Consider the following 13,212-nt stretch of genomic DNA (forward strand, 5'->3'; position numbering starts at 1 on the left):
TCGGCCCATGGACCTCATATCTCCTGTAATCATGTTTTTTTCTATTATTTCATTTTTGTGTTGCTGTCAACAGTACTTCCAATGTGCTTAGAGCTCTATATACCAATGTTCCCTCTCCCTTACATATTTTGTCCATCTCTCTTCCTCCTTTCCTTACATTCCCACCTCATTTCTTCTATTACATTTTTTCTCTCTTCCCTCCTGTCTTCCTCTTCTCTGTAAATCATATTTTCTCATTTCTCCCTCCTTCCCACTCATTTTACCTCCTTCCCTCACTGTCCCTCTTTATTCGTCTTCACTCTTTCTCTTACTTGTTTACTCACTGACACACCCTCATTCTTTTTTCTATTATTCTCCTCTTCCTTCATACTCTTCGTTCCACACGTCTTCAGTAACGACCGACCAAACATTTCCCAGTCTGGCTCCCATACACTTACAATCTTTTTCCTCAACAGTCAAGTGACATATGAAATTAAAACATTAGGTTTTGTCATTTTGTTTAACATTTTATACATGTGAAGTTTTTTTTTTCTTTCTCGTTCAGCACTTGACTGTTATAATGGTATTTTTATTTTTAGGGGCATATGGTAGTCACAGCACAACACCATTATTATATAATGCAATACCGTTGTGATGCACACTTGTTTACCCAGTCCAGTTGCTTATCAAATACCTATGAACTAATCAGTACAGATAATTCTATGTGTTTGTCATGTAGCTCATTAAGTCATCACACTTGATAACCATCAAGTAAAGAGGAGGTGGCGCGCTAGGTTCTGTATTGATTATATGTTCCAAGCGTTTATGATTGCCGCAATACTTACATCATCACTGATGTAGGTGATGGGAAATTCTGGTTAAAGTTGACATTGCTTTAGCTTCTCACCGATAGGTGGAACCACAATTTATGCTGGGGGATATGGGAGTGTCTGCGCCCGATTTTCGAGCATGACTGTAGTGCATACATCAAATTTCTACATATCTTCAACCCATGTAACCTGTGCGACATGTTAGCACAACACATTCTCCTACACGCATTCGAGGAACTTAACTCTTCTCTTTCCTACCCTCACTGGGTCTAAGGTATTCCCGACCGTTTCCCTAGTGATGAACTTTACCACCGTTGTGAATGATTACCCTCACCACCTCTTGTACAATCCAGGTTATCACTTCGTTATTTGGTTCCCCTGCTCCTCATGGGTGATTGTAAACCATCTAGGTTTGTAAAGGGATTTCTTCAGCCACTGTCTCTCCAAGACTTTACTGGTTAGAAGGCTCATTAGTAAGGATTAGACGATCCCCTCTCCCGTCTTGTCTCTCTCCATCCTTGTTATAACTGAATAAACCGTAAGCTCTGGGTAAACCACAGAGTATACCTTCTCGGGGTAAACCACAAGCGATTTAACATCCTTGTTGAGTTTAATCTCATCTGCACTCATGATGTTTGGTAAACTGTCTTGTAGATGATCCTGAAATTGCTGAAGGTGACGCTATTGTAGTATTGACGTTGCACTACTGTAGTAATGGTAGTACTGAAGGTGACTACTGTAGTATTGAGGGTGACACTACTGCAGTACCGAAGATGACACTACTGCAGTACTGAAGGTGACACTACTGCAGTACTGAAGATGACACTACTGCAGTACTGAAGATGACACTACTGCAGTACTGAAGATGACACTACTGCAGTACTGAAGATGACACTGCTGCAGTACTGAAGATGACACTGCTGCAGTACTGAAGGTGACACTACTGCAGTACTGAAGATGACACTGCTGCAGTACTGAAGGTGACACTACTGCAGTACTGAAGATGACACTACTGCAGTACTGAAGGTGACACTACTGCAGTACCGAAGATGACACTACTGCAGTACTGAAGATGACACTGCTGCAGTACTGAAGGTGACACTACTGCAGTACTGAAGGTGACACTACTGCAGTACTGAAGGTGACACTACTGCAGTACTGAAGGTGACACTACTGCAGTACTGAAGGTGACACTACTGCAGTACTGAAGGTGACACTATTGTAGTACTGAAGATGACACTACTGCAGTACTGAAGATGACACTGCTGCAGTACTGAAGGTGACACTACTGCAGTACTGAAGGTGACACTACTGCAGTACTGAAGGTGACACTACTGCAGTACTGAAGGTGACACTACTGCAGTACTGAAGGTGACACTACTGCAGTACTGAAGGTGACACTATTGTAGTACTGAAGATGACACTACTGCAGTACTGAAGGTGACACTACTGCAGTACTGAAGGTGACACTACTGCAGTACTGAAGGTGACACTATTGTAGTACTGAAGATGACACTACTGCAGTACTGAAGGTGACACTACTGCAGTACTGAAGGTGACACTATTGCAGTACTGAAGATGACACTGCTGCAGTGCTGAAGATGACACTGCTGCAGTGCTGAAGATGACACTACTGCAGTACTGAAGGTAACACTATTGCAGTACTGAAGATGACACTACTGCAGTGCTGCATTCCCGGCTGCGTCAGTCTGAGCCACTCTCCTCGACTGCGTCAGTCTGAGCCACCGACCCCGTGTGGCAGGCTGAGCAGCGCCTTAAGACCTCGCTGCAGCTAGAAGAGATGGTTGTGTGTGTGTGTGTGTGTGTGTGTGTGTGTGTGTGTGTGGCAGTTTGCGAGCGATAATCAACTCACTTTAAGAACAGAACTTCGGTCTCAAGAGTCTTCAATTAGTTGACCCGATGAAAATATAATTATAATGTAGTCAGCTTGGTGTCTGCGAGAGATCAATTCAAGGCAGGATGGCAGCGGTGGAATTTCGAGTTTGATTGTGTAATGTTAACGGAGCGCATGGATATTAATGGCTGGAGGGAGACGAACAAAAAAAGATAGATGAATTATGGCAGTAAAGGGGCAGGGCAGAAGGGAGATGGTTATGATATGTTATACGCCCCCAAGTTACATGTTCATACCTCAGAGTTCTTCACCCCCTGGTAATTTGGTCTATCCCCTCAAGTTTTCTCATCACCCTTGCTCGTATGTTCCCTCACGCAGGTAAACTGTTCTTCAGGTTATATGATCTTCGTCGAGGAGTAAGTCGTTCTTCACCACGGTTTTTAATGTTCTGTCGATGTTCTGCCCCATCATGTGTTCCCCTCAGGGAGAGTCTGTTCTTGACACCCTATGTTCTACCTCCCATCTGGACTGTTCTTCATACTTCTCACAAATGTAATTTTTTTCAAGCGAATTATTATTCTATGTGTTCTACCACTACTACTACTACTACTACTACTACTACTACTACTACCCCCCGGCCTACGTACTACTACCGTAAGTCTGTAGCTGTTCAATCTTTGGTTCTGTCAGCAGTTTACTCGTGTGTATATCTTCTTCTAGGTGGGATGTTAAGGTTCATAGGTTGCTTCGTCCGTGTTCCTTTGAGTGTTCTTCCACAGGTTGATTGTTCTTCGTATTCAGTGTTCACCCCAACAATTTGGCCTGTTTCTCGCCAGACAGTCTGCAGTATTCTCCTGCCAAGATGTGATATTCGTAACCTCTCCCCTTCTCTCTCTCCCTCCCTCCCCTCCCCCCTAAAAAGATACAACAAATGATAGTTCCCGGATGGGTTCGATAAATTTCGAAATGGAAAATACTAGTCATGTCACTTCTGTTTGGTTGGTAGGTTTGAATATGATACAAATTTCCTAGTATTTTGGAAATTTGTCTCACTTTAATTATAACTGTAATGATCCCAGTTTGAAGTTCTTTCCACTGAACTAAGAAATCAATATAATATTCATTATAGCAAATGACAAGAAATATCGTGAGCAGTATTATGAAAGCAGGGCTACCAGTGTGGGTCTAAGCCAATAGACATTTCTCAAAATCCCTCATCCACGATGTCATATTGTTTCACTAAGATAGTGGTAAGATACTTTTTTTTTACCGTGTGTACATCACTACTGTGAAAGCTAACGTTTCACTTTTTCATTCCGTTGTTCTAGTACTTTTTTCTCTCACGCTTACTTGTAGTTGTCAGGTTATTTCTTTCTTTCCCTTACATTTGAACTGTTCCTTACTCTGCTATCCTTCAGCAGGTATGCTGTTTGTCTATCTAGGTCTGTTTGTGCAGATGGTCTTCGTTCGTCTCAGCGTTGTAAGTGTAATGGATTGTTCTACCTTCCCAGTGTTTTCTTCTTGCAGTGTGTATCAGTGTTGTTCTTCCGGCAGGTGGGCTGTTCTTCGCCAGGAAGATGAGGGAGGCGCGCTACATCACTATGTTGGATCCTCTGCAGAACTGCTTCGGTCAGCGGTGGGGCGCCATGTTGTACCTGCCAGCGCTGGCTGGCGAGACGCTGTGGTCTGCCTCCATCCTCGGTGCCCTGGGTAACTACCACTTACTCTGTTGCATTACTGACTTGGGTGACCTCAGAGACCACGAGCTTTAGTCCATTACCTTCCAACGCTCCCTCACTAACTACCAATTTAGTTCACCTTGGATGCACTAAGCATCCTTTGTAGAAGCTTGCAGCATCTATCACTTACTCTGGTTAAACACGTCCATCCTCGTTAATTAATTGCCAACTAATTTGGTCCCTAACTTTCTTTGTCGTCCCTAATGAAGGTTGACCTTCGACCTACTCGGCAACTGTTACTCAGATCCATCTCGAGCATTTTGCACCATTATTTCCTCCTCTGAACCACTTGCGTTATCCTCGATCCTGGAAGCTTTTGATAAATATCATCTACCTAGTAGACTGGAGATGCCCTCGATAAGTAATACCTACTCTGGACCATCCTAGATTTCCGTGCTACATTTTTACGTCCTTCGGCCCATCTCGGACGTCAAGGTAAGTATCACTCTCCTCGATTTAAGGCTTACCAAGACACCACTGATCTTAAAGCCTGCTACTGCAGAAGAAAGTGGCGTATAGGTTTATCCCTGTCTGTCCTTCCTCCCAGGGCTTTGTGCCTGCGATCATGTGGCTTGTATACACGATGTCTCCTGACTCGATGACTCAATATGAACAAGACATTGCTAAGCAAACGAGATAGTTTAATTTCGAAGTTAATAAGTGTTTTTGTTCTCTGTGAACATTTATACTATACTATACTATACTATACTATGCTATGCTATACTATACTATACTATACTATACTATACTATACTATACTATACTATACTATGCTATGCTATAAAATAGTGATACACATGCTATTAATTTCAAAGGTTGTGAGCGAAAGGCCAATGTCACCAGGTTATGTTTACTAAAAAATGATATTGCATCTTTGTACCCACAGCATCGGATGACCAAATGCGTACCTTGCACGCTACATACAAAGTTTAACACCTAAGTTTGCAAAGCCATGTAAACCAGAGTAACATAAATGTTTTTGCGTACCATATCTCCTAAGTAAGTGAATGGCTATGACCAGATATTCAGTAGTGATACTTCAGAGAAGTGTAGAGTTTTAACATCATAGAGTTTGATTAATATTTCATTGACGATGGAGGAAGACGCCTGGCAGGACATACGTCATACGTACTGCTTTCTGATATCCTGTTCGATCACCAGCGAACCCCAGTGATATGATTACCACAGGGGATGTACCAATTAGAAACGTCAGCCAGACGCTTCATTAGTTACAGTAAATGTATGACTATTGGATTACTGCCATTTACCTTAGTTCACTCCAGCAACGCACGGTCACACTCTGGTCTATCCTAGGCATCCCTCTTCAGCTACCGCTCACTCTGGTTTCATGCTATTTTGAACGTCCTTGGTATTCTTAAGTCTTACCTTGCTTCACCTTGATTGTTCTTGATAAGTGTATCGTCCTCCACCTCACCTTGAACACCATCTGTAACTTACATTCACTCTGCCTCAGGTGGCAATGCCTCATCTTTGCCATCTTTAGAAAATAGAGAGCTTCAATTTCGGTTCCTTTCTTAATACTATCGACTCTGAGCCATCTGGACCGCCCATGGTAAGGTAAGTTATTCTGCTCTTTCTTTGGTGCCCTTGGTAACGTCACTTTGTCTTAGGTGCTCTTGGTAAGTCTCGGTCAAAGCAGACTTACCACCCTGGACGTCCTCGGTAAGACCCACTTAATTTCGGCCATTCTGGTTGGCCTCATGTAGGATTACAGACATCAGTTCGTCCACCGTGACCACCGTTGGTAATGATCTGTCGCTCAAGACTACCTTGATACCTTGGATCTCTACTCCCTTAAGAAAATACGTAGACTTCTCGGCGACTTGATCCAAATGTTCAAAATTTTGAACAAGTTCGATAAAGTAAATCACGAGCATCTTTTTCGAAATACAAGAAAATACGGGTATTGGACAAATGGAATAAAACTCAAAAGATGTAGTACAGACGTGGGAAAAAGCTTTTTTTCCTATAGGTGTGTTAAGCGCTGGAATAAGTTACCGTCAGATGTAGTGAATATTAAAACTATGAATACCTTCAAAATTCGTTTTAGACAAGTATTTTATAAATTCAGGGATCCTTTGAGAAAACGCCCGAATTAAACGTATAAAGGAGAGTGGTAATGGGGAGTCGATGATGGCTTATAAAAGTACTGAAGGTAATTGAATTTTTCTAGACAAGTTAATTTCTGTTCTTCAGACAACCTAGTCGTGGGCCAATCAGACCTCCTGTTGTCCGTTTTTCTCATGTAAACTCATGTTAACCTCTCAGCTCGTGTTGATGACCACTTGATATCGTCTACCGTGAACAGCTTAAGACCTTCCTCATTATCTAGTCTATCGTCGACGCTTACAGTAACTATCACTTACTTTTGTCCATCATGATCGCATTTCGGAATTACCACTGCATGTGGTTCATCCTCAGTGGTACCTGTGTCCACTGGTGCGTCACTCAGTAGACCACTGGGTCTGGTTGGCTGTGGGAGGCAACTATTGGGCCGTTCCCTAGTCTTTTGCTCTAGTTTAACTCTTCCAGTGCTTCCCTCCACCCTTCCCTTCCCTCTCATATACTGTCATATCTGTCTCTCTCCCTCTGTTTTTCTCATTCTCATTCCTCCTCCCCTCACACCATTTCTCTTCATCTCTTCCCCTCCTTCCCTCCATTGCATTTCTCTGCCTCTTTCCTACATGTTGTTCTGGTTCATATATATATATATATATATATATATATATATATATATATATATATATATATATATATATATATATATATATATATATTATCCCTGGGGATAGGGGATTAAGAATACTTCCCACGTATTCCCTGCGTGTCGTAGAAGGCGACTAAAAGGGGAGGGAGCGGGAGGCTGCAAATCCTCCCCTCTCGTTTTTTTTCTTTTTTTTTTTCCCCAAAAGAAGGAACAGAGGGGGGCCAGGTGAGGATATTCCACAAAGGCCCAGTCCTCTGTTCTTAGCGCTACCTCGCTAACGCGGGAAATAGCGAATAGTTTAAAAGAAAGAAAGATATATATATATAATATATATTATTCATCTTTTATACTTATTCGCTTTCTCCCGCGTTTGCGGGTAGCGCAACGAAACGTACAAAAAAATGTCCCAACCGACTCACATACACACTTATGCATAAACGCCCACACACGTACATATGCATACCTATACATTTCAACGTATACATACATATACATACACAGACATATACATACATACACATGTACACACTCATACTTGCTGCCCCCATCCATTTCCGTCGCCATTTATTATACATAATCGCTGTTTATATATATATATATATATATATATATATATATATATATATATATATATATATATATATATATATATATATAGAATGGATGGGCCATTCTTCGTCTGTTTCCTGGCGCTACCTCGCTGACGCGGGAAACAGCGATTTATATATATATATATATATATATATATATATATATATATATATATATATATATATATATATATATATATAGTGGTTCCAACAATGTTGTATGGTTGCGAGGCGTGGGCTATGGATAGAGTTGTGCGCAGGAGGGTGGATGTGCTGGAAATGAGATGTTTGAGGACAATGTGTGGTGTGAGGTTGTGTGATCGAGTAAGTACTGTAAAGGTAAGAGAGATGTGTGTAAATAAAAAGAGCGTGGTTGAGAGAGCAGAAGAGGGTGTTTTGAAATGGTTTGGGCACATGGAGAGAATGAGTGAGGAAAGATTGACCAAAAGGATATATGTGCGGAGGTGGAGGGAACGAGGAGAAGTGGGAGACCAAATTGGAGGTGGAAAGATGGAGTGAAAAAGATTTTGTGTGATCGGAGCCTGAACATGCAGGAGGGTGAAAGGCGGGCAAGGAATAGAGTGAATTGGATCAATGTGGTATACCGGGGTTGACGTGCTGTCAGTGGATTGAATCAGGGCATGTGAAGCGTCTGGGGTAAACCATGGAAAGTTGTGTGGGGCCTGGATGTGGAAAGGGAGCTGTGGTTTCAGGCATTATTGCATGACAGCTAGAGACTGAGTGTGAACGAATGGGGCCTTTGTTGTCTTTTCCTAGCGCTACCTCGCACACATGAGGGGGGAGGGGGATGGTATTCCATGTGTGGCGTGGTGGCGATGGGAATGAATAAAGGCAGACAGTGTGAACTGTGTGCATGGGTATATATGTATGTGTCTGTGTGTGTATATATATATATATATGTGTACATTGAGATGTATAGGTATGTATATTTGCGTGTGTGGACGTGTATGTATATACATGTGTATGGGGGTGTGTTGGGCCATTTCTTTCGTCTGTTTCCTTGCGCTACCTCGCAAACGCGGGAGACAGCGACAAAGCAAAATGAATAAATAAATAAATAAATATAATTATATATATATATATATATATATATATATATATATATATATATATATATATATATATATATATATATATATATATATATATATATATACACGTACATATACATACATATACGCAGACTCTACATACATATCCTTATACATATTAATACTTGCTTGCCTTCATCCATTCCTGTCGCTAACCCGCCCCACAGGAAAACATCTCTATTCCCTGCTTCAGCGGGGTAGCGCCAGGAAAATAGACAGGAAAGGCCACATGCGTTCACAGTCTCTTGCTGTCATGTGTAATGCACGGAAACCACAGCTCTCTTTCCACATCCAGGCCCCACAGACCTTTCTGTGGGTTACTCCAGACGCTTTACATGCCCTGGTTCAGTCCATTGACAGCACGTCAACTCCTGTATACCACAGCGTTCCAATTCACTCTATTCCTTGCACGCCTCTTACCCTCCTGTATGTTCGGGCTCCGATCGCTCAAAATTTTTTTCACTCCATCTTTCCACCTAAAATTTGGTCTTCTGCTTCTTGTTCCCTCCACCTCTGACATATATATCCTCTTTGTCAATCTTTCCTCGCTCATTCTCTCCATATGCCCAAAGCATTTCAACACACCATCTTCTGCTCTTTCTCCACCAGAATCTTTTTATTTCCACATATCTCTCTTACCCTTACATTACTTGCTCTATCAAACCACCTCACATCACATATTGTCCTCAAACTTTTCATTTCATTAAAACATCCACCCTCCTCCGTACAACCCTATCTATAGCCCATGCCATATATATATATATATATATATATATATATATATATATATATATATATATATATATATATATATATATATATATATTAAGCTGGGGCTGGAAATCCTCCTCTCTCTTTTTTTCTTTTTTTTTTTTCCAAAGAAAGGAACAGAGAAGGGGGCTGGATGAGGATCTTTCCTCAGAGGCCCAGTCCTCTGTTCTTAACGCTACCTCGCTGACGCGGGAAATGGCGAATAGTATGAAAGAAAAAAAGATATATATATATATATATATATATATATATATATATATATATATATATATATATATATATATATATATATATATCCCTGGGGATAGGGGAGAAAGAATACTTCCCACGTATTCCCAGTATGTCATAGAAGGTGACTAAAAGGGAAGGGAGCGAGAGGCTGGAAATCCTCCCCTCTCATTTTTAGTTTTCCTAAAGAAGGAACAGAGGAGGGGGCCAAGTAAGGATATTCCTTCAAAGGCTCAGTACTCAGTTCTTAACGCTACCTCGCTAACGCGGGAAATGGCGAATAGTATGAAAAAAAGAATATATGTATATATTACAGAGGTTTAAGTTTGTTCAGTATTCCTGTGAAATTATATGGGAGGCTATTGATTGAGAGGGTGAAGGCATATGCGGAGCATCAGATTGGGGAAGAGTAGTGTGGTTTCAGATGTAGTAGAGGGTGTGTGGATCAGGTGTTTGCTTTGAAGAATGTATGTGAGAAATATTTAGAAAAACAAATGGATTTGTATGTAGTGCTTATGGATCTGGAGAAGGCATATGATAGAGTTGATAGAGATGCTCTGTTGAAGGTATTAAGAGTATATGGTGTGGGAGGCAAGGTGCTAGAAGCGTGAAAAGTTTTTATCGAGGATGTAAGGCATGTGCACGAGTAGGAAGAGAGGAATGTGATTGGTTCTTAGTGAATATCGGTTTGCGGGTGGGGTGCGTAATGCCTCCATGGTTGTTTATTGATGGAGTTGTTAGGGAGGTGAATGCAAGAGTTTTGGAAAGAGGGGCAAGTATGTAGTCCGTTGTGGATGAGAGGGCTTGGGAGTCGGTTGTTGTTCGCTCATGATACAGCACTGGTGGCTGATTCGTGTAAGAAACTGCAGAAGTTGGTGACTGAGTTTGGTAAAGTGTGTGAAAGAAGAAAGCTCGGAGTAAATGTGAGTAAGAGCAAGGTTATAAGGTACAGTAGGGTTTAGGGACAAGTCAACTGGGAGGTAAGTTTGAAAGGAGAAAACGTGGAGGAAGTAAAGTGTTTTAGATATCTGGGAGTGGATTTGGCAGCGGATGGAACCATGGAAGGGGAAGTGACTCACAAGGTGGGGGAGTGGGCGAAGGTTCTGGGAGCGTTGAAGAATGTGTGGAAGGCGAGAACATTATCTCGGAAAGCAAAAATGGGTATATTTGAAGGAATAGTGGTTGCGAGGCGTGGGCTATAGATAGGGTTGTGTGGAGGAGGGTGGATGTGTTGGAAATGAGATGTTTGAGGACAGTATGTGGTGTGAGGTGGTTTGATCGGGTAAGTAATGAAGTTAACTGAGATGTGTGAAAATAAAAAGAGTGTGGTTGAGAGAGCAGAAGAGGGTGTATTGAAATGGTTTTGTCACATGGAGAGAATGAGTGAGGAAAGACTGACAAAGAGGATATATATGTCAGAGGTGGAGGGAACGAGGAGAAGTGGGAAACCAAATTGGAGGTGGAAGGATGGAGTGAAAAGTATTTTGGGCGATCGGAGCCTGAACATGCAGGAGAGTAAAAGGCGAGCAAGGAATGGAGTGAATAGGAACGATGTGGTATACCGGGGTCGACGTGCTGTCAATGGATTGAATCAGGGCATGTGAAGCGTCTGGGGTAAACCATGGAAAGTTTTGTGAGGCGTGCATATGGAAAGGGAGCTATGGTTTCGGCGCATTATACATGACAGCTAGAGGCTGAGTGTGAACGAATGTGGCCTTTGTTGTCATTTCTTAGCGCTACCTGGCGCGCGTGCGGGGAAAGGGGTATCATTTCATGTGTGGCGGGGTGGCGACGGGAATGAATAAAGGCAGTAAGTATGAATATATATATATATATATATATATATATATATATATATATATATATATATATATATATATGTATATATATATATATATATATATATGTATATATATATTTTTTTTTTTTTTTTTTTTTTTGCTTTGTCGCTGTCTCCCGCGTTTGCGAGGTAGCGCAAGGAAACAGACGAAAGAAATGGCCCAACCCACCCCCATACACATGTATATACATACGTCCACACACGCAAATATACATACCTACACAGCTTTCCATGGTTTACCCCAGACGCTTCACATGCCTTGATTCAATCCACTGACAGCACGTCAACCCCGGTATACCACATCGCTCCAATTCACTCTATTCCTTGCCCTCCTTTCACCCTCCTGCATGTTCAGGCCCCGATCACACAAAATCTTTTTCACTCCATCTTTCCACCTCCAATTTGGTCTCCCTCTTCTCCTCGTTCCCTCCACCTCCGACACATATCCTCTTGGTCAATCTTTCCTCACTCATTCTCTCCATGTGACCAAACCACATTTCAAAACACCCTCTTCTGCTCTCTCAACCACGCTCTTTTTATTTCCACACATCTCTCTTACCCTTACGTTACTTACTCGATCAAACCACCTCACACCACACATTGTCCTCAAACATCTCATTTCCAGCACATCCATCCTCCTGCGCACAACTCTATCCATAGTCCACGCCTCGCAACCATACAACATTGTTGGAACCACTATTCCTTCAAACATACCCATTTTTGCTTTCCGAGATAATGTTCTCGACTTCCACCCATTCTTCAAGGCTCCCAGAATTTTCGCCCCCTCCCCCACCCTATGATCCACTTCCGCTTCCATGTTTCCATCCGCTGCCAGATCCACTCCCAGATATCTAAAACACTTCACTTCCTCCAGTTTTTCTCCATTCAAACTCACCTCCCAATTGACTTGACCCTCAACCCTACTGTACCTAATAACCTTGCTCTTATTCACATTTACTCTTAACTTTCTTCTTTCACATACTTTACCAAACTCAGTCACCAGCTTCTGCAGTTTCTCACATGAATCAGCCGCCAGCGCTGTCTCATCAGCGAACAACAACTGACTCACTTCCCAAGCTCTCTCATCCCCAACAGACTTCATCCTTTCCCCTCTTTCCAAAACTCTTGCATTCACCTCCTAACAACCCCATCCATAAACAAATTAAACAACCATGGAGACATCACACACCCCTGCCGCAAACCTGTGTGTGTGTGTGTATGTGGGTGGGTTGTGCTATTCTTTCGTCTGTTTCCTTGCGCTACCTCGCTAACGCGGGAGACAGCGACAAAGTATAATAAATAGAATTATATACATATATTCTTTCTTTCTCTCATACTTGAATACCAATTCACGCATAGCAGTGCAGGTGAAGAAACGACGCATTTACACATCCATTCTTTAGCTGTCGTATTCAGTGCAGCGAAACCACAGTCACCTATCCACAACCAGACCCCACAGACCTTTCCATTGATTACCCCGGCCACTTCACGTGCCTTGGTTATTCCATTGACAGGTCGTGGACCCCTTTATACCACGTTG

The 13,212-nt window shown here is 42.1% G+C and overlaps 1 protein-coding gene across 1 annotated transcript in view; it reads left to right on the forward strand.

The window, feature by feature from the left end:
* The window catches only part of LOC139756497 (high-affinity choline transporter 1-like), a 1,116,821-nt gene that overhangs the window by 776,554 nt on the left and 327,055 nt on the right, over positions 1-13,212 (forward strand). Inside the window, exon 5 of the mRNA XM_071675940.1 lies at positions 4,219-4,374. Coding sequence (XP_071532041.1) covers positions 4,219-4,374 — 156 coding nt within the window. The remainder of the gene's footprint in view (positions 1-4,218; positions 4,375-13,212) is intronic.

This window comes from Panulirus ornatus, chromosome 22, assembly GCF_036320965.1.
Source record: "Panulirus ornatus isolate Po-2019 chromosome 22, ASM3632096v1, whole genome shotgun sequence".
NCBI lineage: Eukaryota > Metazoa > Arthropoda > Malacostraca > Decapoda > Palinuridae > Panulirus > Panulirus ornatus.